Source organism: Actinia tenebrosa, unplaced genomic scaffold (assembly GCF_029948245.1).
Source record: "Actinia tenebrosa isolate PJP-AT-01 unplaced genomic scaffold, QUT_ActTen_1.0 PGA_scaffold8__29_contigs__length_14323225, whole genome shotgun sequence".
Taxonomy (NCBI): domain Eukaryota; kingdom Metazoa; phylum Cnidaria; class Anthozoa; order Actiniaria; family Actiniidae; genus Actinia; species Actinia tenebrosa.
Genome location: NW_028292585.1, coordinates 8,588,260 through 8,612,935, shown reverse-complemented (window position 1 = coordinate 8,612,935; position 24,676 = coordinate 8,588,260). Strand labels below are relative to the sequence as shown.

The 24,676-nt window shown below is 38.3% G+C and overlaps 2 protein-coding genes and 1 pseudogene across 7 annotated transcripts in view; 1 reads left to right on the top strand and 2 right to left on the bottom strand.

The window, feature by feature from the left end:
* The first annotated feature begins 510 nt into the window (after positions 1-510).
* On the top strand, positions 511-3,249 carry LOC116300177 (XK-related protein 6-like). The gene has a single exon (XM_031708986.1). It carries the CDS (start codon positions 835-837, stop codon positions 2,029-2,031), a length of 1,197 nt encoding a protein of 398 aa, XP_031564846.1. The 5' UTR covers positions 511-834; the 3' UTR covers positions 2,032-3,249.
* On the bottom strand, positions 3,004-4,041 carry LOC116300178 (uncharacterized; annotated as a pseudogene).
* An 801-nt stretch (positions 4,042-4,842) lies between these two features.
* Positions 4,843-24,676, bottom strand: part of LOC116300181 (uncharacterized) — a 51,231-nt gene continuing 31,397 nt past the window's right edge. For all 6 annotated transcript variants that reach the window (XM_089024383.1, XM_089024387.1, XM_089024386.1 and 3 more), the window contains 28 exons: positions 24,227-24,327; positions 23,275-23,388; positions 22,349-22,405; positions 21,787-21,820; positions 18,965-19,044; positions 18,235-18,588; positions 17,463-17,580; positions 17,042-17,076; positions 16,147-16,273; positions 15,495-15,595; positions 15,027-15,140; positions 14,339-14,395; positions 14,210-14,243; positions 13,934-14,013; positions 12,738-13,091; positions 12,231-12,348; positions 11,479-11,666; positions 11,048-11,135; positions 10,307-10,401; positions 9,717-9,830; positions 9,407-9,463; positions 9,226-9,259; positions 8,342-8,421; positions 7,321-7,392; positions 6,794-6,895; positions 6,446-6,521; positions 5,989-6,101; positions 4,843-5,803 (listed from right to left, as the gene is read on the bottom strand). In XM_089024383.1, coding sequence (XP_088880509.1) covers positions 5,678-5,803; positions 5,989-6,101; positions 6,446-6,521; positions 6,794-6,895; positions 7,321-7,392; positions 8,342-8,421; positions 9,226-9,259; positions 9,407-9,463; positions 9,717-9,830; positions 10,307-10,401; positions 11,048-11,135; positions 11,479-11,666; positions 12,231-12,348; positions 12,738-13,091; positions 13,934-14,013; positions 14,210-14,243; positions 14,339-14,395; positions 15,027-15,140; positions 15,495-15,595; positions 16,147-16,273; positions 17,042-17,076; positions 17,463-17,580; positions 18,235-18,588; positions 18,965-19,044; positions 21,787-21,820; positions 22,349-22,405; positions 23,275-23,388; positions 24,227-24,327 — 3,023 coding nt within the window. In that variant the 3' untranslated portion in view covers positions 4,843-5,677. The remainder of the gene's footprint in view (positions 5,804-5,988; positions 6,102-6,445; positions 6,522-6,793; positions 6,896-7,320; positions 7,393-8,341; positions 8,422-9,225; positions 9,260-9,406; positions 9,464-9,716; positions 9,831-10,306; positions 10,402-11,047; positions 11,136-11,478; positions 11,667-12,230; positions 12,349-12,737; positions 13,092-13,933; positions 14,014-14,209; positions 14,244-14,338; positions 14,396-15,026; positions 15,141-15,494; positions 15,596-16,146; positions 16,274-17,041; positions 17,077-17,462; positions 17,581-18,234; positions 18,589-18,964; positions 19,045-21,786; positions 21,821-22,348; positions 22,406-23,274; positions 23,389-24,226; positions 24,328-24,676) is intronic.

The window sequence follows — 24,676 nt, the reverse complement described above, 5'->3', positions numbered from 1 at the left end:
AGAAGTGCTGAAATTTGTTATTTACGTTTCTCCTTTCTATCTCTTGTAGTTTCTAATTGTTTTATGTTATATAACACCAAGAGGTATTTTCAACATTGTCTGATCAGTCTGCAGTATAATAAGTGCAGTTTTTTTTTCTGGTTTATTTATTAGTATGCGCCGGAAGTAGAGATTTTTTATATTTACTGTCAATTCATGTAGAACGAATATCGGGTCGGGGGCCCCAAGAGATACAAAGAAAGAGAGAGAACGAACGAATGAATAAGAATAAAAAAGAAAGAAAACAATGAAAAAAGAAGGAACTATAAAGAAAGAAGTAAAGAAAGGAAACTAACAAAGGGGGAAGAACCTATTGAGCTTAGAATTTTATAAAACGTACATAGTTTCTCGTTAAAATGACTACAAGAGGGATGTTTGACTTATTTGGACAAGTTGTCAAGCTAAAAGCATCTGAAGACAAGCCATCACGTGGGATCAATTCTTGTAATACAATACGATCCATTCTAGCTTAGCAACAACAAGCTAATCTACCCGGATCAAATGGTTATTTCGCTTCACAGCAATATTAGTTTTGTACAACAAAATTGGAAGGAAAAGCACTCGGGAAAAAATCTGAATGGTAGGACAGTGATTTGCATTGAAAAAGTGACTTTTTAAACCTTTATTTAAAACAAAATTCTGCGTGGGAGATCCAACCAAAATATCATATGCTTAGACTAAATTACCTTCATGTAAGGAGGCTTCACAATTAATCTACATTTATAAAACAATTTTCATTCGCTACGGACCTTCAAAAGAGCAAAATCACTTCAGCATAGTCTTATTTAATGAACAATGGCGCTAGAACGAAGCAAGGTGTTTTATAAATTCGAACTCTTTAAGTATTTATTCGGAGCAATATTTGCCTGGTCGGATGTTGGGTCTGACATAGCAACTTGTATCTTGTACTATCGACGTTCACAGTTCGAAGAGTTTGGATTTTGCTTGGCTTTTGCCCTCGCTCCTTCAATATTCATGACAGTAGCTCATCTTGTACAGCATTTAAGGTCGGATGGAATCGTGAATATCATTGGTAATTTGGTTTATTATGCATTCTTTGGGTCTGGAATGATGAAGATGAAATTGTTTATATTGTGTGTAAAGAATTTTAAAGAGGTTTGGAGTCGACCAGGATATCTCGTGATGAAAGAAGACGAAAAGAACGATATCCGGACAGTTGCTGTCTACGACTACATACAAACACTCCTGGAAGACATCCCTCAAATGGTGCTCCAAATCTACACATTAACACAGCAGGACACGTCAAATATTCATTGGATTCAGTTCGTATCGATTGCTTTGTCTTTTGTAAATTTGATATTAACACTGGCCTTATTTGAAAACAATACTCTCCCAGGCGTACAAAACGTCAAAGCTTATATTCTTGTTATTCTATTTTACAACACTTTTCTTCTTGCTGCACGTATTGTGACAATAGTATCCTTTCTTATCGGATTTTCTTGGATTACAGCTATCATTTTGGTCGTCCATGAGCTGGTTTGCATTGTATTCTACTACATCAAAAACCGAAAACGCTTTACGGACAAAGACGTTTGGTGGGTTGCTATTATCCTTCTTCCCTGCTATATCTTCACCTACTTAGGATTCAAGGTCAAAGAGATTCGTTTGCGTTCATTCGAGCTCAAGATATCGAGGTCTCTCCTCTCGTCCAGCTTGTACTACGCGACATTTACCATAGAAAATATTATGATGATGAGTTTATATTATTCCAAGGCTAGTGTAAGAACATGGTACTCATCTGGCGCCACAGCTGCGGTTATAATGATGACCTTAGTGGGAGTTTTCCTGAACCTTATATTCACTAATTTGTACTTCAGGGATTATCACCGCACGAGGCACATGATAAGTCATCAAGGGGTCCGCAGGGCGTCCAGGTTTGAACGAAATTCCAGGGTACGGTTTTCTCGCAGTGTTCGTGTCCATCCGCATCCCTTGGATCGAGATCAGACTGTTACTGAAGTTATTCGTTAACATGTAACATTCTGCTGCATTGCAATTGCCGGCAAGACCTATATCTCGCGGTGGGCAAATCTCCTTTAAATGTTTCTTCAAATGTTTCTTGTGAAGTCACTCGTAAGCGAGGCTAGCGGGTCAATTGACCTACCGTATTCTCGTTTGCGCGTAATGTTTCTTCATCCTAGCACCGCGTGCCATTATTCGCCCCATGTAAGGGAATCCGGACTTATGGTGGATTCCGGATTCCAAAACTTTTGTATTGTGGATTCCGGATTCCATATCGTTAATTTTCAGATACTTTCTCTGAAAATTATATTTGATATACTTGCCAGTGTAACTAGGGAGGTGTCCCTGTTATATATAACTAGCGTGATAAAAAAACATTTGACAAAAGAGCATACATTAAGTTTCAGGCACCATGACGTATTGCAAATAGCCCACTCCTCCTTTTTGAATTCATTTGTCATATAACCTCTAATATTAAACGACAATTTCCTGATCTAAATTTCAATTTGATTATTGTTAAAGCGCGCCTTTTACATTACCAACATATTGAATTGTACTTGTACAAGGCCTGGATTCCGGATTCCAAAGTGCTGGATTCCGGATTCCAAAGCCTAAATTTTCATGGATTCCGGATTCCGGATTCCCTTACATGCAGCGACATTATGTATGATTGCTAACGATTCCCTATTTTGAGTTGACACACTGAATTTTTTTTTATTTTTATTTTTTAATTTTTTAAATCCAAGCATAATTCTTAGCATTATATAATGCGAAAGGAGATATAAGAGGTTAATGCTATCGAGGATATCTCCTAACATCGAATTGGAATTAAGAAGTCGATTTTTGTGTAGGGAGGATATCCGGAGAACCTGGAGAAAAACCCTCGAAGCACAGGAGAGAACCGATCGCATTGGTGAGAGGCGACACATTAGCAATGCAAGCCCGAACCCGTGTTTCTGAAAAAAAACTACATTGCACGAGTTGTTCCATTTGCAACAGGTACAAATATCTTTTTATTGTGAATAGGGAAAACTTAATGCTATGACAATTATCTGTGAGTCCTATTGTATTAGTTTCCGAGAATTAATCAAATGTTACTCTAGTATTAATAAACGTGCTTCTAGACATAATTCCAAGAAATTTCTAGCATTTCTTTATAGGGGTAACTACTTTGTGCCTTACCTTCCAAATAATGGGTTGAAAATCCTAATCATGTTATTTTAACAAGTTTTTCAATTAACTCTACTATGAGAAGAAGCACGGCTAGTTCAATGTTAGTTCTGATCTATTGGTTCTAAGGACACTCTGGAGAAGGTCGGCCTGCAACAAACTGAAGCGAGTTTATCGTATGATCATCACCTCCACTAGTTGGCCAGACCAGCATGACTACTTCAAGAGCGTTATCAAAAGCAATGATGCAATGCCTACCAATGCCAACTTGTCTCCATCAGTCAACGTTTTAGCATTACTGAGACCAATCTCTTCTAGGTAGTAGTTGCAGTAGTTTTGGCAGTTTTTACAAAACTTGAAGTACTTCCCAAAATTCTTCATAACTGCGACCGCTTTCGAGATGAGATCACCAGCTGTCCCCTCGATTTCACCATGGTAAACGAGTTTTTTTTTTGGAATCTGGCGAGAGTTTCCGTGTTACGGGATAAATCCGCTTCACTCCGTCAACTGTAATGAAGCCCAGCTCTACTGTAAAGAAGCGTTCGTCGTCAGCTGTAAGCACGATTGACTTGTGAGCGGCAAAGCTACTTCCTCGAATGGAATACACTTGAAATGTTTTTTTCTCCTTTAAGTCTGGAATGGAGCCTTCTTGCAGTAGTTTTTTAAGTGTTTTTTTATATTCTTCGAGAAAGTTTTTATCGTCGAGCATTGGCTCGGCAAATGTATCATGGCTGATATCAGACATAACAATAACACTAGTCGACTCTTAAAACTTTAGAGACCGAAGTCTTTGAGACAGGGCAGGCAACTGAGTGCGTTTCTATCTTTCTTGGAATTATATCTTCTGTATGCGCATGCTCTTGATAAGCCAACAAGCAGAGAGCATGCGCAATTAGAATTTCTCATTTCCCGTTTTTCTTAGAATCAGTACAATTATAATAACGGCAGGTGTCATAAAGATCTCATGAATATCCACGAGTCTCATGGACTGTTAAAGAGGGACCTTCTCATAGGTTATATGAAGTTATCACTATCAATTGATTGACAGTGCTACGCCTGAAGACGGCTAGAGTTTCCTGTGTATCGTAGAATTCAGCCAGCCGACTTCATTTCTAGGAATCATCGTAAACAACTACGAAGAGCTGAAAATGGAGCGACGCTTGAACCAGGAGTTCCTTGGAAATTTCAGCTTGATCGTCCCTTTTAGGAAACGTATTTATTGATATAGCTTATCGATGCAGCTTCTTTTAAAGCAATGCTCCTATTTGTCCTAGATATATATAGAGTTCAATAGCCCATTCACACCAAGGCTTAAACATGTTTTAAAGTGGTTTAACTAAACAGGTTTGGAAAACTATCTACGAACACTGCACAATATTTGGTGAAATAATGCATGTAAACTATCCTTTGTCTTGCTCTGACAATATTTTAGAAAGTTTCATTATATTGTAGGTTTCTAGTTTCTCAATTTTTTCCCTAAGGAAAACATAGTTTAACTAAACACGTTTAGGTGTGAATGGGGTACAAGCCTGTTACTCTTGCCATTATCTTACAGTCAAACCAGGTCAAGCGTACCCACCAAGAATGCATATTCATTCGATCATATGTGATTTGTTTACAGCCATTTCAAAAAAGGTTGATACTAAATACTGCAATTTTATATTTATTTTTATTCAGTTAATAATTCTTTTAAAAGCATTTGCTATTCTATTTATCTATTCTAGTACTTAGATCAGTATCTAAGTACTGTTTAATAAACGAGCAAGAGTGTTTTATCTGGTATAAAACACGAGGCGTAGCCGAGTGGTTTTAGACCCGATAAAACACGATCTGCGAGTTTATTGAACGGCTTAAAAAACTCCTGATGTATGTTCTCATACTGTACCGAATTTTTTACGAAATGAACCAAGTTTGATAGAGAAAATCCAAGTTAAAGTTTATGCAAATGAAGACGAATCTATATCAGATATAAAACCTCCTTCATGGTCATGATTTCTATTATGTTTCCTTCATGAATTATTAATGAGTTTTTTAATAAATATGTTTTTACCATATTTACTTGATTAAACGCCTCCAGCGTTTATTTATGAAGTGGGCCTCGTTGACCCGGTGGTTTATTTGGTATCCAGAGTTTTTTTATGGGACCTTTTTCTCGAGATGATAGGTCAGCGAGCATTAAGGCCGGTTTAGGCGGTACGATTTTCGCCTACAGCTATCGTATATAACACGCTCGCGTCTGTTGCCCGAGCAACTGATTATTTACAGTGATATTCAGTGAAAGTTTCTGTAAATAGAATCAGGACTGAATACTATACTACCGTATCATAGTTTGAAATAGTGATTTACTGATGTTTTCGTTAGTGTACTCAGTATTTGTAACTTTTAAACTACTGATGGTGGTTTCGAATAAATTCCGGGAAACCGGAAAAGCAAATATACGATATATCATTTTTATACAAATGTTGTGTCTCTCGTTTTCTAAATGTTACTGCTCCCCAAGAAGTTTTAGTAACAGTCCCTCTTGGTCACCTTTGAATGTGTCCTTGACTTCGGATTCAAGGGTCTTGCCGAATAGTTCGATGTATGCTAACTTGATCTCGATAAGATCAATCTGAAATAATTATAAAATAATAAATAAGCATCATTAAAAGCAGCAGAAGTTAAAAAAGAATGAAGAAGAGGAGAAAGAAATGAAGAACAAGAAAACGTATGCCACCTGCGTTCATCGATGGTCAATGTGACGCCCTTCACGGACCAACTCACATAGGCAACCCACCCGGTAAAAAAAATTATTACCTCAGATCGAGCAATGATGATACGAGTTACGGCTGCATTATTGGTCATCATTCCATTCATTGTTGAGTGAAGACACTCGGCAAAATACTTGGGTGGATCACTTGTACTCAGCACTGAAAATAACATCACAGGTACATTTAAACACTGTCAGTCTTTAAAAGGTCCCTTGGCGGAACCGGCCGAACAGTTAGTGTGGAAGACATGGTAAAAGCATAGTGCCATCTTCATGATCCGAACTACACTATTTTGTTTTCATTTTATTTTTCAATTTATGGGTAGTTCGTTCATTCGTTCCTTCGTCCGTTCCTTTGTCTGTTCGTTCCGTTCATTCGTTCGCTCATATCAGTGTCCGTCCGTTCATTCATTCGTTCGTTTATTCATTCCAGAAGATTTTCAAATTACACAAAATTTGCAAATATGGATTATGAAGTTACTTCTTTTAAAACTCGTTTCTTACCAATAGTTCTTACTGCATCGTGAAAATCCCCTTCAAGCTCTTCTTCAATGGCTTCAAGGATTTCTTTATTCGAAACCTTAATGAGAGCAACGTTCTCTTATTAGCTTTAGCTATTTCAAATATTACGCATGATATGCTTTTTGTCTGCTTTGCGCAGCGCAAAATATTAAGCTTCACCAGAGTCATTAAATTCAGCGTGTCATGATGATGATGATGATGATGAGGGCGAGGAGGACGGGGACGGGGACGGGGACGGGGACGAGGACGAGGACGAGGACGAGGAGGATGATTGATGATGATGATGATGATGACTATTATTATAATATTTGTTAACTTTTCTCAACTCACATGCTTATAAGCCTGGAATATTGCTTTCAGTTGCATGGGGCTCCTTGTTGTTAAAATGTTAATAAACACTGACTCGTCTGTACCCCATCTCTTCTCTCCTGCCTAAAAATACAAACAATAATATCAAAAAATATCGTATTCCGGCTAAAGTTATGCCTCTCTTGAGACGAGAGATGCAAAAAACAACAAATAAAAAAAACAAAAACAAAATAAAACAAAACAAAACAAAACAACAACAAAAAAAAAAACAAAACAAAAAAAAACAACAACAAAAAAACAAAAACAAAAACAAAGAACAAAGAACCAAAAAGATCCAGTTAACTTGGCGAATGCCAAGGCCTCTTTTTCCTTTGTAGGGCGTACACGCATGTGCCTTGAAGGATTGGGGGGGGGGAGGGGGGATGGAGGGGCTGTGATTTGTAGTATTAGAGAGGCTAAGGTAATATTAGCCATCCGGTCCTCGTTTCTTTTTTGTTCAGTCGGCAACTGAAAAAGCTGAAAGAAATATTCGTTCTGCATTGCTATACCTCTAGTAGTCTTTGCGCATCTTGATACGCATCTTCTTCGTTGACGCTGTCAGAGCTCAGTCCTCTTTTACCCTAAAGCCGGTAAAAAGAATGAGGGGGTTATTCAAGATATTTTAAGCAGAGTGGTCCATTTATAAATATCGTGTATTATTCGGAGATACTAGTGTGCACCGCTAATCTTAAATCAGAATCATTGAAAACACGTTGTCGGGTTCAAAAAAAGGTTTTATTATATAATTACCAATGAAATATCTGTTTTTCTCTATTTCGAAAAATTGATATCTTCACACGTGAAAATAACATGTTATTTTCACGTGTGAAGATAACACCACTGCGATGGCTATTCAAAAATACACGGAAAGAATTGCCTGAAAAAGCCAAAACATACTTCATTGATAATTATATAATAAACAGAATATTACATGGACGCTTGGAGATACGAATTTTATCTTCTCGTGTTGAAAATCTCTCACTTGTTCGCTGCGCTCACTCGTGAGAGATCTTTTCAACACTCGAAGATAAAATTCGTATCTCCGCGCGCCCATGTAATATCCTCTATATATCATCAAAGCTAAGACCGAAGGGGAGCATGGGAAGACAAGCAATTATGCTAATTTCATGCGTATTGCAGTTTTCCCTTCATCGTTCATGTATCATGGCTTTGGCATGTTAATCCAGGTCGACCGACTTTGCTCTACTGTGAATTTTTACATGTCTATATGCAAATATAATACACATTTCAGAGTACCCAAAATCCTTTTCGGTCTTAGCTTCGATGATATGACCTTCTCGAACCCGACTACGTTTTTTCAATTAGGTGTATGTATGTATGATGTATGTGTGTATGTATCGAGCACTGAGGCATGTTATTCTGAATAGAACATCTAAATTTTGCCAGGGTGTTTGACACTAAAAAATATATAACAAATTCATATTATATTTAGGATTTGATTCTTGAGGAAAGAGTCGTTTCATTGTATTATATTAGGCTAGGTGGTCGGTTATAGTGACAGGTTCTTACCTGTAGAAGGGCAATCAGCACTGAACGGAAGTCCCCACTTGTCTCACCTTGAACTTCTTCAATGAGATCTTTTCCATAAACTATATATCCAGCAGTAATATCATAAAGAAAATGTAGATAATATCGTTACTTATTATTAAGCCTGGTTCACACGAGCAACGCAAGCGCAAACGCAAACGCAAGAAAACTACGTGTGAACTACAGTAACACAAACGCAAACGCAAACGCAAACGCAAACGCAAACGCAAGGAATGGAAAATTTTCCATTTTCTTGTGCTTGCGTTTGCGTTTGCGTTTTTAACGTGTAAACCGGAGAAAACGCAAACGCAAGCACAAACGCAAGACGTGGTTCACACGAGCAACGCAAACGCAAACGCAAACGCAAACGCAAGGAAAATACGTGTGAACTATAAACAATCACTACTGCGCGTGCGTATCTTAATTTACTTGCATTTGCGTTGTACGTGTGAACATTGCTTGCGTTTGCGTTTGCGCTTGCGTTTGCGTTTGCGTTGCTCGTGTGAACCAGGCTTTAGACTGGAGGAAGAAGAAATCATTAAAAGATACCACACAGAAATCTAGACCACTATAAACTTGCATTTTTGCCATGCAGTACTATACGACACAGCAGTTATAGCAGGTATAATGATAATAATATAGTAGAATGATAGCGGCATCTTCCATAGCTGAATTACGAAGAACTCTGAACGTTATTATATCATGTTAGGTCACACAAAAAAGGGAAACGTACGCTCGAAAATCAAAAACGAGACAACACCGGCTGATATTTGACTCATGTATGCTGCAGTACAGTCATATACTCGTACAATAAAGCCATTAACTAATTTGGACCCATGTTTTGGCTTTGTTTAAACAATTATTACCTGTGTTGTAGGCTTGTTTGATTTCTTCAATTTGCTGAAAATGCAATAGTTAGAAGATGTATATGAAACCGTTCTATCGATGGTTGCCAAAGGCAAAGAGTGCCTATTTTGTTACTAAGAACGCGATTCCCCGCGTCATTACCTCTTGACTACATTGTCCTTTTTATAATTGTTATCTTACCTCATTGGTACGCGAACATATTATCTCTGTCAATAGGCTATCATCAGTCCCTATTCCCTGCGGATACAAAAAAGCGGTTAAATATATTGTATGCAAAAGAAATAAATATATAAACGGAAAGAGAAATAAACGGAAAGAAAGAGAGAAAGAAAGAAAGAGTCCGAAAAGAAGGTAGAGAAGAAAAGAAGAAAAGGCAGCGCACGCATGGATGAGATGAAAGCGATCAGAAGTGGATGGTATTCGAGTGGAATAAGATATGGAAAGACAGGAATGTATTGATGGATCAATTATCAATAATGGCAAATATTACCTTCATAGCAGAATAAAGCATATTTGCATCGTAAACGGCTGGTGATGACATCAGTCCAACTATGGCTTCCTCGAATTTACCGCTTAATTCAGACTTGAGCTCATCTACAAGATCCTACCAAAATCAAATACGATATTAAGGAAAAGCTTGTATATTAGATAAAACTCTTGTATACGACCCTAGCCCATGCGCGCTCTGTTGCCACCATTTATAGATCACGTGCCTTATTACCTTAATACCAGCGGCACATCAAAGAAGATCCATGGTTAATCCATGGTTATGGATAGAAACGACTGTAAGGCCCCGTTTACACTGGCGATTTTTGTGGCGATTTTTGCTGCGATTTTCGTGGCAATTTTCGGAAATATGGAATCTTTTGTCTCATCCTTCAAAAGAGACATTCGTCTAGGAAAATCTTGGTATCCTGAAAAAACTTTAGAAGTAAATTCTTTACCATTATTTACGCTAGTGTAAACGGGCCTTTAAAGTAGTTTGAGTTTATGATAACTTTAAGTAAGAAAAAGCTTTATGCTTCTTGAAGTATTTGAGGGAATATCATAGCTAGGGATAGGACGATGCTCCCTTCTTACTTTTCCATACTGTTCTTTGAAGGTAGCAGCAATTTCTTGTCTTTGTGAAGAAGTGCAAGCCGTGAGGACACTGATAATTGCATCTTCATCGCTACCTAAGAGGAAAAAAACAAGAAACAATGACTGACCATGGATTACCATTGTATACCCAGAAAGTAATTCAAGAAAATAAGTTAACCATACGAAATTTAAAACAAGCTAGACATGCATACAACTCAAAGAATAAACGTTAATGCCGTTTACATATCCACACAGAGTTCTTCAATTTCTCTCTCCGCAAAACCTAAACAGGAGCTGAAATCCAATTCGATGACTAAGTCGTGTTCTGACTCAGATCAGCCCAAACTTATGAAGGTTTATGCTCCCAATATATGTTACTGACTGTGACGTCACCCCAGGCTTCATTAAATATACAAATTTTGACTGATTCACAAAAACAAAAAGAATCATTATTTTACTCAAGGTTTCCACAATGTTTATTGTAAATCTAATGTCTCATAATGGCTAGTGTTTAGTATTTAAAATTAAAACAGATACTCTCAAAAGCCTGGGGTGACGTCACAGTTAGTAATATATTGGAAGTATAAACGTTCATAACTTAAAGACGCAACATTCAAAAGAAACATTTAACTATTCAGCCATTCACTTAACGTAGAATCAACTGAAAGTATTGTATCTCGGGTAACGTGCGCTTTAAGGGTATAGTTAAATTTAGAGTGAGTTTAAACATGATTTTCTTACCAAAGCCTTTCATCGCCTTCTTCAGTCTTTCTGCATCCCTTACGGCATCAAAGTCCTTGGCAGCAACTACCGTTCCGTGGTATTCGATCTGTAAGAGCCAAACATCATCATAAGCTCGTCTTCATATGAAGAAACGTGTGTGTTGTTAAGCCGCCAATATTCAGAAGCCGATTCAAAATTTCCAATTAAAATAGTAATTATATTAAGATTTGGAAAAATAAATTTAAAATGTGTCATCAAACGCTAGAGCAACATCCACACCCAAAACTACGTTCAGTGTTCTTTTTTTTTCCTTTGAAATGTTTTAAAAGTTCAAGAAATTTTATATTTGAGTTGCAAATGTGTGAAAAAGTGCAGCGTGTATAACTTTCCTGTTGATTCAGGGAGCCTTTCCTTAATTCTTTTTTAAGGAATAAGTTTTTAAAACTTACTTTTTTTACGTGGAGTTTTGGTCTTTCTTCATTAGTCTCATCTTCTTCCTCTATCTTTTCTTCTCCAATCTTTCCCTCACTGTTTGCAGATTGATTTGAGTTGCTTTTCACAGAATTTTTTCCTTGGCTGCCTCGCGATATTTTCCTAGATTTGCCATTCGTCTTGTCTTTCGTCTTATTATTTTCATCTATCCACACATGGGATATTTATTGAATAAAGTCAATATTTTATAATTCTTTTAGGGACCGTATAGTTATTAGTTATTATAAAATATTTGAGAATTAACGCGCGCGCTGATTGGCTGGCTAACGTGTTTGTGTCAGAGGACAGAGACACACTCGCGCAAAATCATTCAAAAATATTTTATTTAAGGAATATAAAAGGCGCGCGCGTGTCTCTGTACTGTAATGTAAACACTCTGGGAGCTGTAGAGCACTCAAGAAGCAAGAGAAACGCTCGGCTACGCCTCGTGTTCCTAAGCTTTCTTCTCTCTTGCTCTACAGCTCCCAGCGTGTTTACATTACAGTACAGAGACACGCGCGCGCCTTTTATATTCCTTAAATAAATATTAGTATAATTCTAGACTTGAATATAGCCTATATAACTCAGATGTTTCGCGCGCGCACTGTAATTGGTCGAGCGATCAGTGATTATGATTATGATATTCACTTCGCCTTCGGTGAATAATTGTCAAATAATGACCGGTGCCTTAGATATTCAAGTAATTTGAAAATGATCACTGAAAAGTTACCTTCAAGTTTTGGTAAAATAATCTTCTTCAGGTCGTCACTACACTTGTTGTTGACTTCATTATAAAGTGATAGTTCATAGGTAGAATTGTAGGAAGCTTCAACGGCTGACAACTTTCCCTTTAAAAGGAACGAATATGTTATGCCTACTATATTGAATAAAATCGGACTAGTAAAACTTGAAACGATCAAAGAGCAATGGGAAAAATGCCCACTTTGAAAACACAATGATGGACGATCTAACACTAAATGCAGTACTGATTAAAGGCAGTTTCAGAAATTAAAGGAGTTTGAAAAATACACGTTTACCATTTTTACCGGCTGGCTGGTGAGTGTTTAAACCTGAACTGAACGTTTCCAGCCTTGTCGCTGTTCTCAAAATTTCCCGCCATTTTTTTTGGACATGCGCAGAATATGTGTTTCCGTTTACAAAGAGAAACTAAGAAAAAGGTTACTCCTCTTGTTTTTGCTAGACTGGATTATATATAGCTATATTTCTTCTTCCATACCTGGTCTGTAGCGGTAATGATCCTAGCAACAGTACAGGTATCATGATCTTGTAGAGCCGTGTACAGTTGGTCAGCCATTGCTTTAGACTCGTCTTGTATACACGATAACAACATGATCAGACCATCTTGAAGATCACCATCCATCTCGTCCTTGATAGATTCCTCCAGTTCTACTCCAGACAGCTTGATGTATTCAGCCATCATGGCTTTGAGATGAACACTGTTTCGTGTCGACAGAATTTCGATGAACTTGTCCTCGTCTGTACCCCATTTCTTAACGCCTGCAATGTATAACGCTGTTGCATCTTTACGGGCTAATTCTTGATTTACCTTTGTAGAATCGTCTCGAATTCCCTACAATACAAAGATGTTTTTTGATCATACGAATTTCATTTTAAATTTTATTTTGCCGCGCCCTTCGTTAGTCGAAAGTCTTTTTTTACTCCAGTACTTCATATCGCGATAGGGTTCGCTATGCAAAAGTATGTGGCATTGGAATTCTCTCTCGACTCTCTGCGCATGCCTTCACATTGGGCACTGACAAGCAAGGACCTCTGTCATCCAGGGAAACCTTTAAGCGGCTCAAAATATTGACAATCTCCCGAGGGATGGATTGAATACATTATGGAAAGTGCTTTGGAAATAACAAGACAACCTCTGGTCATAGGTCATTTTGGTCACCTTTCTTCATCGAACACATCGATCTTAAAGCCCTGACTAAATGTTTCATAAGGTGGCAAAACTGTCAGGGAACATCGTAAAACATGATTACTCAATATCGGTTAGCGCATGCGCACTTTCAAGATAGAGATAGCGTTGCTAAGTAACGAACTTTTAGAATGTTGACTTTCGTGGCTAAACGAGGAAACATTGGGAAACATTGTTTCCATGCGTCTTGGAAGCATGAAATGTTTCTGCCGCACAGCAGAAACATGTATTGCGGCTTTGAAGCAAAATTTGTTGCACGTAGCAATGTTTCGCATGTGGCTAAACTTGGAAACATCGGGAACATGCGCGCGGGAAACATGTTTCCTCGTTTAGCCATGGCTTAAGTCTCATCTATGGAAACTAAGTTGCAAATGACATGAGACATGAAGAAAAATATCTGAAAGTTTGATAGCGGATGCCACAGGTTATATTGCGGAGAGAGAGTCCGTAACCCGGATTGTCCATGACGCTCGTTCTTCATGCCTTACCTTCATCAAAGCAGTCAGTAGGTTTTCAAAGTCTCCACTTGTTTGATATTTGACATCTTCTTCCAAAGATCTTCCGTATTCTATAAACAAAAGGGTAAATTTTTTTTTTTTAATTTGCCCTCAACATATCATATCACTTAAGGAAATGGGCAGAGAGTGCGGGGCTATAGGTCCCTAGTATCACAGTTTTCTGCGTCATGGAAAACTTCCCACCGACATGAAAGCGTATAGTGTTCTATATAATTAACAAAAAACTTTCAACAATGGTACTCTTACTTTTTTGGTATTCTTTCTTGATCTCGATCATTTCCTTTAGAATATGCAAACAAATATATGTAGAAGATTAACAAAACATATCATCAGTGCGTGTATTTGATATACCTGTACGTATCGTTCAATACTCACCTCGTTCGATTTCGTACAAAGAATTTCAATGAGATGAATCTCATGGGTACCGATTCCCTGATATAAAAAAATCATTATTAGTGATCATTTCTTGGGAGTGATGCTTTTACTGTCACATTCTAAAAATATATGAAAAATATATAAACGAGTGGTGATAACTAGTAGAGTACTAGTGTGGACTGCGTCGGTGTTTCTGATTAAAACAGTAGGAACTTGTAGATAAATTGAATCACCGTAAAAAGCTTTGTAAAACTGACGTTTCGGACGTTAGTGATTTCTCATGCTTCGCTTTCCATTTCTCACTTATTGTTTTTTCCATCCTTTTGTTTCCTTTTATTTCTTCATATGCTTATTTCTCATTGGTCATTTTATTTTCCACCTTAGTGTTTATTCACCCCTTCTCATCTTTTCTTTCCACTTACTCCGACGAAGAACGTCCGAAACGTCAGTTTCACAAAGCTTTTTACGGTGATCCAATTTATCCATAAGTTCCTTCTGAAAAATATATAATTGCGTCACAGCTTGGGATATAATCAACGATGTGAAAGCCCAGATTATTGCTAGTTTTCAATCATTCCCAACACGGCGGCCATGTTGGATGATATAACAAAAGGCTAATGACGAATCGTTTGTTAAATTCATCTCCGACATGGCGGTTGTAAAAACCATCGATAAGAAACGTTCATACTTTCATTGCGTAGTACAACATCCTAGCATCGGCCTGAGATGGTGGCAGAAGCAGAACTGTGATCGCTTCGTGAACATCGTCTTCTATTTTCGAGTCCAGTTCGTCAACCAAATTCTAAAACAAATACAGAATATGGGAGTAAGAAAGGACAATCGCTGCAGGTTTAAAAAATCCGGAAAAAAAAGTCTGGTTTAAACTAGCGACGAAGAACGAACTTAAACGCCAGCACAAACGCAAGCGCAAGCAGAAAGAAGAGGAAACATTTTGATCCATATGCTTGTGTTGATGCTCGTGCGTGCGCTTGTTCAGCATGTTTTCGTGCACAGTGAAATAATCAAGGAAGCTTAAGGATGCCTGTGCTTTCGCTGCGAGTGAAAAACCAAGCTTAAAAAACTATCATTTATGGATTTATGGATTAATTCAGTCACTAATTTAACTCGGCGCAGCCAAGAAGAATATTCCTCTTACCTTCTTGTATCTTTTACTGTAATCCTCGTATAATTTCTTCATTTTGATTTCATCTGCCGCGTTTCGGACAACTATTTCAGTAATCTTTTTCTTTTCCATGTCTGTAAAACAAAATGTATTACCAAGACCCTTCAGTACATGGAAACAGTTTTGACCTCCAAAAATACTTTTACCCCAAACTCCACAGTGGTTCGATCTCCCTTATCGGTTCATTCGCACTAATAGGATTTTCTCCCTTCTTTGTCTTTGGTTTGCATTTGGGATTCCTGTGGCAGCGTAGGGACAAGGGAAGGATGAAGAAGGATAAAGGACGAATTAAAAGAGATGCCTATCTTGAATCAGTCTTCTCGTTCGTCTTATCTTTCACTTGTTCGCTCTGGTATGTCCAGGAGCCCACCCCTGAAACATGCATCCATAAATTAAAAGACACCTTTGTGAAGGGTAGGTTAACGTGTTGATTTTTTACGAAGTCAGAAAAACTGAAGAACCGGGTACCAGGAAAATGCCTATGCCTCGGCCCTCGACACAAGAAAATGAAAAAGATATCAAAGTACTTAGTACGTCAAGACCCCCCCCCCCCCCCCCCCCCCCACTAGAGTGGTTACCTCTGTATCATTATTATTAGGATAATGTTAGGAATAATTATTATTACTTTTGATAGCTCTATACAGCAAGCTGCAGTCTTCTCCTTTTTCCTTGTTAGTAGCATGCGCATTAACAGCAGGATTCCTTGATGGCTGTTTCTTATTGACAAAGATACTCTGTTTTCTTGCACCAGCCTATGTTCAAAAGTAAGCCACCAAACATCTTATTGGCCATTTCAAGGTTAAAGGAAAAAACTGGGTCGAGATGGAATTGTAGTGCACTCTGGGACTGCTTTAGCGGACATATTTCCAAGATGGCGTCTATGTCTTTCCCCAAAACTACCACAATGCACTGCATTGTCAACTCGACCCAGTGTTTTCCTCAACCTCGGAATATCTAATAAAAAACTTAATTCAGACTAACGGGGGAAAATTTGCTCATTTTACTAGAGAGTTGGCCCTAGAAATGATTACCACTTTTTTCACTGGTACGCGCTGATCGAGACAACAGTCGCAACAGGGAAATAGGGCAATACACTGCCGTCAATCAGAGAAAAAGGTAACGACCAATTTATTTGACTGACAGAAGTGTATTGCCCAATTTTCCTGTCGCGACTGTTGTCTCAATCAGCACGTAGCAATGAAAAGAGTGGCAATTGATTTTTATTCTTATTTTCTATATCAGGCCTTTCTCATAAAGATAGGGTGACCCTGGTGCTAGGGACAAGTCTTTTGATTTCCTTCCATCAGCAGGAAACATGACTAAAACAAAAAGAGTTATAGCCCCTTATTTAGCAGTAGGGACCACACCCACATTTATGTAACGTCATCTAATTACAACTATAGCGCCCATCCCCCCAAAACAACCTTGATTGCTGTGACCCTATCTTGTTCTATCGTGTGTTCGATCTTCAAGTCAAATCATTTTCAAATATTTTTGTGAAAATTGTTTTTAAATCTTGCCTTATGTGGTAGCTTTTCTTTCTCTTGCTTCTTATCTGTGTGAAAAAAAAAGAAAAGAAAAAAATTTAATCAAAATAAATAAAAAATATTAAAATATGGCACTTCTATAGACTCCTTGCAGCACTTCGGGATGCAGTTCAATTTGGAGGACATAACAACAGGTTTCCAATTCGCAGAAGATTGAAATTCTTTTGTTTTGTCCTACAAATTGAGCTGCTTTAACGTCACATGCAAGGGGTCTATTGTATTCCCTAGAGCAAGTGTCTTCAAATAATCTTGTAACGGCCCGGATAGCGAGAGACTGTACAGTGTGTATACCGTCAATCGTCGGCTTTCTGGAGGATCAACCGCTAAGGGCCACAGGTTTGTTAGCCACTGGCTGTATTATGTACTACCCTCGTACGTGACGCACGTGACGCACCTTTTAGTTTTGGTAAAATTATCTTTTTCAGGTCTTCGCTACACTTCTTGTTGACTTCGGAATAAATCTTGGGTCTGTGGTGCAAGTTGTAAGCATTCTCGATGTCAGTCATTTTGTCCTGGGTTAAATTAAAAAAAAGATTATTGTACAAATAAGATAATAAGATAATAATTATGTACGATAATTCTTCATACATTCAAAAACCTACAAAATATGGCAGGGTGAGAAAACTGGTCGGAAATCGAAGAAAAAGTACACGTTAATAATAGCGAAGCAAAGAAACCTAAAATGCATTTATTTCTTTACGTCGTTCATGCAGGGGATCATAAATCGGCCGTGCCTCCTTAAGTTTTGGACTATATTTGTTTACATTTCCTTTCAGTGTAAAAGAGTAATTTTGAAAGAGGAGGCTCTAGCATTCAAAGCACAGTTGTTCTAATAAGTATGAATGATTTGCGCGTCTAGTTCCTATTGTTTTAACGCTAAGGATCATGCATGGTCGCTGGAGGGGATGAAATGACAACAACACATCTTAAATCACAATGAAATTTGGTTTATGAGCTGGTGAAGGCAAGAACAACTAAATATTACACTAAATATCTCGAAAGAAGAGAATTAAGCTTAAATCTGGTCTAAATTTCTATCATCTTAGCCGATGCAAACAAACCGTGACGTCATTATGAAATAGGGCAATTGTCATTTTAAGCCGCCCCCTCCCCTCCCCAATTATGCTTCATCGTCCTTGAGCGATTTTGCGGTGCCAAAATCATACCTGTTCTGTAGCGGCAATAACTCTAGCAATAGTACAAGTATCATGATCTTGTAGAGCCGTGTACAGTTGGTCAGCCATTGCTTTAGACTCGTATTGTATACACGATAACAACATGATCAGACCATCTTGTAGATCACCATCCATTTCGTCCTTGATAGATTCCTCCAGTTCTACTCCAGACAGCTTGATGTATTCATCCAACATGGCTTTGAGATGAACACTGCTTCGTGTCGTCAGAATCTCGATGAACTTGTCCTCGTGTGTACCCCATATCTTGACACCGGCATTGTATAAATCCGTTGCATCTTTCTGGACTAACTCTTCGTCTATTTCCGTCGATTCGTCTCGCGCACCCTTTTAAGGCAACAAAAATTCTAAGTGGTGACTTCAGGGTGGCGTAGCCGTTTTTAAACTCGCCTCTCACCTCTTGGCACGGGTTACGGGTTTCATCCTGGCCTCGGCATCAAATTTGAGTAAAGGTTCTTAGGACTCTCTCTCTCTTGATACGAGGTTTTTCTCTAAGTTCTCCGGTTTTCCTCCCTCTGCAAAACCTAACACGATAATTCCACTGCAGGGAGCCCAATTTGCCAATTTTTATCTAAATTGAGAGCGAGCCCTGATTTTGACCAGCACAAACATCGTTTCAGGGCCAGACAAAATTTGAAGGTTTGAAGTGAGTCGCGTATGCTAGCTTTGCTCGCTAAAGTTGGTCTGGGAAAATATCCGTTACCTTGAGAAGGTCTGTCAAAAGCTTCTCAAAATCATCTGACGTGTCGCCTTTAACATCTTCTTCCAATGAACGCCCATATTCTATTAAAAATTAGACAAAGTTATCATATAAGAGCAATCTGATTGGTTGAATAAGATTTCAGAGTCGGCCTTAGACTTTTGTAGGTAAGGAATTTGAATTCTGATTATTTATTTATTTATTTCATTTTATTTTATTTGGATCATATTATTGTAGTTTTAGGATTGGTCAGTATATTTGAAAACAGACTTATTCAATTTGGACGCACGTACAGTTTTGCCATTATCCTGCGTCAGAAAATGTCAAAATTGCGCAATAGTACTCAAGGGTCTTCACTGCACTACCTAAATGTCCTTTGCTCAAATATGATACAGAAATCCCGTGTAAAGTCTGATATTCAAGTGATAGTTCCTAATCAATGTCTAATTTATCAAAAGTGATTGATTGGGGGTGGGGCTGCGAATCACGTTTCGGAAAGTTATGTCTACGCATATTCTTTTTTCGTTAGTTGCTGAAATTCAAGGCTCAGTGCAGGATTAGGAATGACTTTGGTGTATAAACTGACCAAGAAAGTTCAAAATGCCGTGAAAATATCTTTCTTTTAAATTTGTCTACTCAATTTTTAACTCGTGGATACGCGAAGCGTAGAAACAATTTATTATGAGGGGTCTGAATATGCAAATGTGTCACTCACTCGCTCACTCGCTCACTAAGATGTTAGCAGATCGATAATTCAACGTTTAACGATCGTCTTACGTCATCTGATTACGAACGTTACACGATACTAACAAGCCACAAACTTTTCATTAGATTTCAAAACGAGAGTCACGGAGCCTTGAAGAAAGTTTTGTCATCCAAATAAGCTGTTCTAAATAAAAAGTAGATTGATCGTCGGACATCACAAACAGCCGAAGCAATGTTCTTGTATCTAACTGCGAAGGTACAAATCTACTCAATAGATGTCGCTCGAGACTAACGAGAATTCGCTCCAATAAATAATTAGTAATTTACAGTCGACTTGAATGAATTCAAATGAAATAGTATTTCTAAACGAATTTTTATAAAATATTCGCTCATTTCACAGTGTGAATATGAAGATACTAAATGGCCGGCAGTTTTTTTCCCCCCGGGATTTTCCTCTGCTAGACTTCAATTTGAAGGATTGTGGTAGATAGAAATAGGTTACTCAAAGATAGAAAAGTTTCACTATTCTATATTCTATTATTTTAAAATCAAAAAAGAAAAACGGAAAAAAGGAGCGAAATCGTGAGTAGGTTTAATGATTAGGTCACCCATCCAAGTGCTAACCCTCCTCAGACGAGCTTGACTCAGTATCTTGAACGAGAACGATTTATCCACTGGACCACGGTTTCAGGTGAATCAGCATAACAATAGCCGTGAAAGCAATGCACCGAATAGACTAGACTTTTTAACATTATACTGTCAACCGATTCCGTGCGTGGCAGAGATGCAAGGGATTAGCCGATATGGTCTGGGGGCCGGCTGGTCTCTCCCCTGATGCTCCGGCTAGAACATTTTCTTGCGTAATTCGTACACCCAAGGGCAGAAGGATTTAATCGCCGTCAGGTCCGAAGTCCATACGACGCCTCAGCTCTGCGGATGTCTCGGGGGTATGGCAAAGTGGAATCGTATTTTTGGAATTTTTTTTGGTGGGTTCGAATCAGTCCCATCTTATCCATATAAGATTTTTCCTTTTTTTTTTAATACATTTTTTATTAGATTTAAATCTTCAACAATAAAGCAAGCGGTTTAGTGAAACAAAATTTATTCCTAGTTGGTTGCTTATAAGCCTATAATATAATATAAGTTCAATCAGACGTTATCAGTCATATAAGCAATATCGATCCGCGAAAAGTAGAGCTATGCTTTCCTTTCTTTTCTGGCAAAGTTTGCTGACAAGAGCTAGAACCTTTACAGAACTTGGATCTCTATGTCATATGACCGCAAAGGACTAGTGGATAGTGCCGTGAAGACTTCTGGGTACTATTGCAAAATTTCTGATAAATATCTGATAAATAATATAATAAAAAAGGGTGGTAATAAAATAAATACATTGTTGATTCTGACTGAGAACATATTTGATCTTGTTGCTTCATGGCGCAAGATCAAATTCACAAGTAGTGTGACACGTATAACGCAAAACTGTTTATTTTATAGCCTAAAGAAGGGCAGAACCTGCAATTATTTTTAAAATATGTATAGAACACCTTAAGGGAGAAGATCGTCTTAGGTGAGTTAAACGAAATCATTCTTTTCTGTGAAACATTCCATCATCTTTTGACTAACATTGCAAACTACCCTTCAGCTGTACTAATCCTCTCTGCATGATACAGGCAACCCAGTGAACGCCTATTGGGCGTCTTGTCTTTTTAACTCTCATACAACAACAACAACAACAACAACAATAAAAATTTATTTGGCACTGTATACTAGACGTACTTATATAGTAACCCCGGTGGTGGCCTTGGAAAGGGAAGTGGAGAAGCGCCCGGGGGTAGGGGGAGGGAGGAGAGGGAGGGGAGGAAGGGGAGGGGAGGGGGTAGAGGGGGGGAAAGGCATTTCTACACATTACAGTGCAAATCGAAAACCCATGGGCACCTAGAAATATTTCAAGAATGTTCAATAGCCAATCACAAGCGTTATTGTTATCTATTTTTCCGTTATCTTGTGGTTAGAAAGTCAATTCTAATTGCCCAAAGAAGAATAGAACATTCCTAGAAAATTTCTAGGTATGGCCACGGTTTTTCGAATCCCACTGTGATGGGTCACGTTTTCGTACTTACTTCTCATGTATTCTGATTTAATATCTCTTATTTGCTATAGGAACACAATCAAAGAAAACCAACAATTATAAGCCGTTAACGTGCAAGTGTACTTGTTACTGACAGCAGATATTTTTTTCTTATTCGAGATCCGCACGCAGGGTGGTGCTGCACAATAGGACTCAGGGTCCACTTGGAAGTACATTACAACAATTTCCAACCCCCTTATAATCCTCATACCAATCCCACAAGCAAACCACTAAGAAATCATTAGTAAAGGCCAGACACTGAGGGTGGTCACTGCCAGGGTTTTACCTTACTTATAAGTTACGTCCTCACTAGTCCTTTTACGTCCCTCTTCGTCTCTCTGATGGAGGGTGAAATAGTGTGAAGAGACGAGACCGCCATTAATGATGGTCATTTGGCTTTAGTGTTGGCGATAAGATAAACCCAAAGCGAACGAGAACCCAGGGTTCATGTTATAACGAAGGTATGCAGACACTAGGTAAACTCTTCGCCGAGAACAAACTGAATGCAGAGAGAGGTTTGTTCAATGACGCACTGGGCTACAACGGATACTCACCTCATTATTACGAGTGCAGAGAATTTCTATCAAAAGAGTTTCTTTGGTACCGAAACCCTAAAGAAAAAAATATGAGGATTAGCGTTTTATCAGCGTTTACCGCCAAACACAGGAGATGTAAGCACGAGGCCGTGGACGGGTGGGAAAGATACAACCTCGTTCCTAGGGCCTTCTCTTCTGTTTTTTTTTTTTTTCAAGATGGCGGCGCGAAAAAAAACAGAAGAGAAGGCCCTGGGAACGAGGTTAAAAAGATATATTCCAAAAATCTCAGATATATAATTTGTCATCCTCCACATCAATGTACTATAATTATAGTGACTCGAAAACTTGGGCTCTCTGTGGCTTAGTTATATTAATAGACTAAAACAGGTGAATAAGAAGGAAAATAAAAAACACCTTGTGAAAGAGTTTGTACTAACTATATTAAAGTTAGTACTCAGAAGAATTAAGGACCAACGTCTGAACACGAATATTTTAGAATACGTAATTATTATCTTAATTGTATCATCACTCTATAATCCCATATAAGCAACTATTGTATTATTTTCAAATTCTCTTTCCTGTCCAAATTAAAGATTAGTTTGGATCGTTTCTATTTGCATTCTTTCGAGGGAAAACTATGACTTATGGAAACAGTCTAGTATGGGATGATATAATTAATCTGCAATAGGACTACATGTCTGTGCAATTCGGAAATAATTGAATTCAAAAAATTCCTCTGACTGCCAAATTGGCCGGAGTCTTCCCATCGGCCTTGCTGTATTCAACAACCAACCGCAGTCCCAAGTAGTTAACGATATATAGATAACGATATCATCAGTTGATAGATTTAAGTGATGTTTGCTATTTGCTATGAAAACCAAGTATTATTAGTTTGAGCTACCAAGAAACCCTTTATTTCCATTTCATTGCAGTGTATCCCATACCTTCATAGCGTAGAAGAGTGTCCTTGCATCGGCCTGATATGGTGGCAGAAGCAGAGCTGTGATCGCTTCGTGCAGATCGTCTTCCATTTTGGAGTCCAGCACATCTACCAAATCCTAAGGAAGAATATTTTTTTATCATCAGTATTATTACTAATAACGGTTTTATGAGACATCTCTATGAATGAAAATGAAAAATGAAAAATGAGAATCATAGTAGTTAGGAAGGACGGCGTCGTAGTGGTAGTACACTCGTCACTCTGTTCTAGGATCTGGAGTTTGGTTCCTGGAATCGGCAATCACATGTGAGTAGAGAGTGTGTTAGGTCTCTCCCTTGACTCGATGATTTTACTCCGGGTTCTCCGGTTTTTCCTCTCTCCACAAAGCCTAACAAGCTAAATGGTTCCGGATTTAATCTGTTAGCAATGCCCAACTTAGCCCAGAGGTTGTTTCAGGGTTCGATCTATGAGTTAGCCAGGCCCTGACTTAGATCAGCCCAGAGGTTGTTTCAGGGTTCGATCTATGAGTTAGCAATGCCCTGACTTAGATCAGCCCAGAGGTTGTTTCAGGGTTCGATCTATGAGTTAGCCAGGCCCTGACTTAGATCAGCCCAGAGGTTGTTTCAGGGTTTGATCTGTGAGTTAGCCAGGCCCTGACTTAGATCAGCCCAGAGGTTGTTTCAGGGTTCGATCTATGAGTTAGCAATGCCCTGACTTAGATCAGCCCAGAGGTTGTTTCAGGGTTCGATCTGTGAGTTAGTCGTGCCCTGACTTAGATCAACCCAGAGGTTGTTTTAGGGTTTGATCTGTGAGCTAGCCTTGCCCTGACTTAGATCAGCCTAGAGGTTGTTTCAGGGTTCGATATCCTTGTAGTACTGGTTCGCCACATATGTGAAGCGATCATGAACGATCCTGACGAGTCCTCATGTCGTTTAATGGAGTTCTGGGCGTCTCACCTTGTTATACCGCTGTTGGTAATCATCAGACAGCTTCTTCAGTTTGTTTTGATCCACAGCATTTCTAAGAACTATCTCTTTGATTTTCTTCATGTCTTTTTCTGATGAAAAAAATATGCATAAATAATCAATAAGAATATATACTTTGCTATACACTATACTTGCTATACCTTGATATGATTAATATACTTCTTATTTGAATATTTTATCAGCTGAATGGCAAGTTTTTTAGTAAAACTGTCCATAATGGAAGTAATTGAAAATGGAGGACAGCTCGTCACTGAAGGCTGGTAATAAGGTTCCTAAGATCCATTAAGCTGACTTATACCAAATTACGCTATTAAGAGTAAACTTTTCTCTTGACAACTCAAATCCTTGTTTAAGGTAGTCTTTGTGTCACACTCTGTTTCGTGCTTGTGCGCAATGCATCATGGTTTTCATTATGTTCAA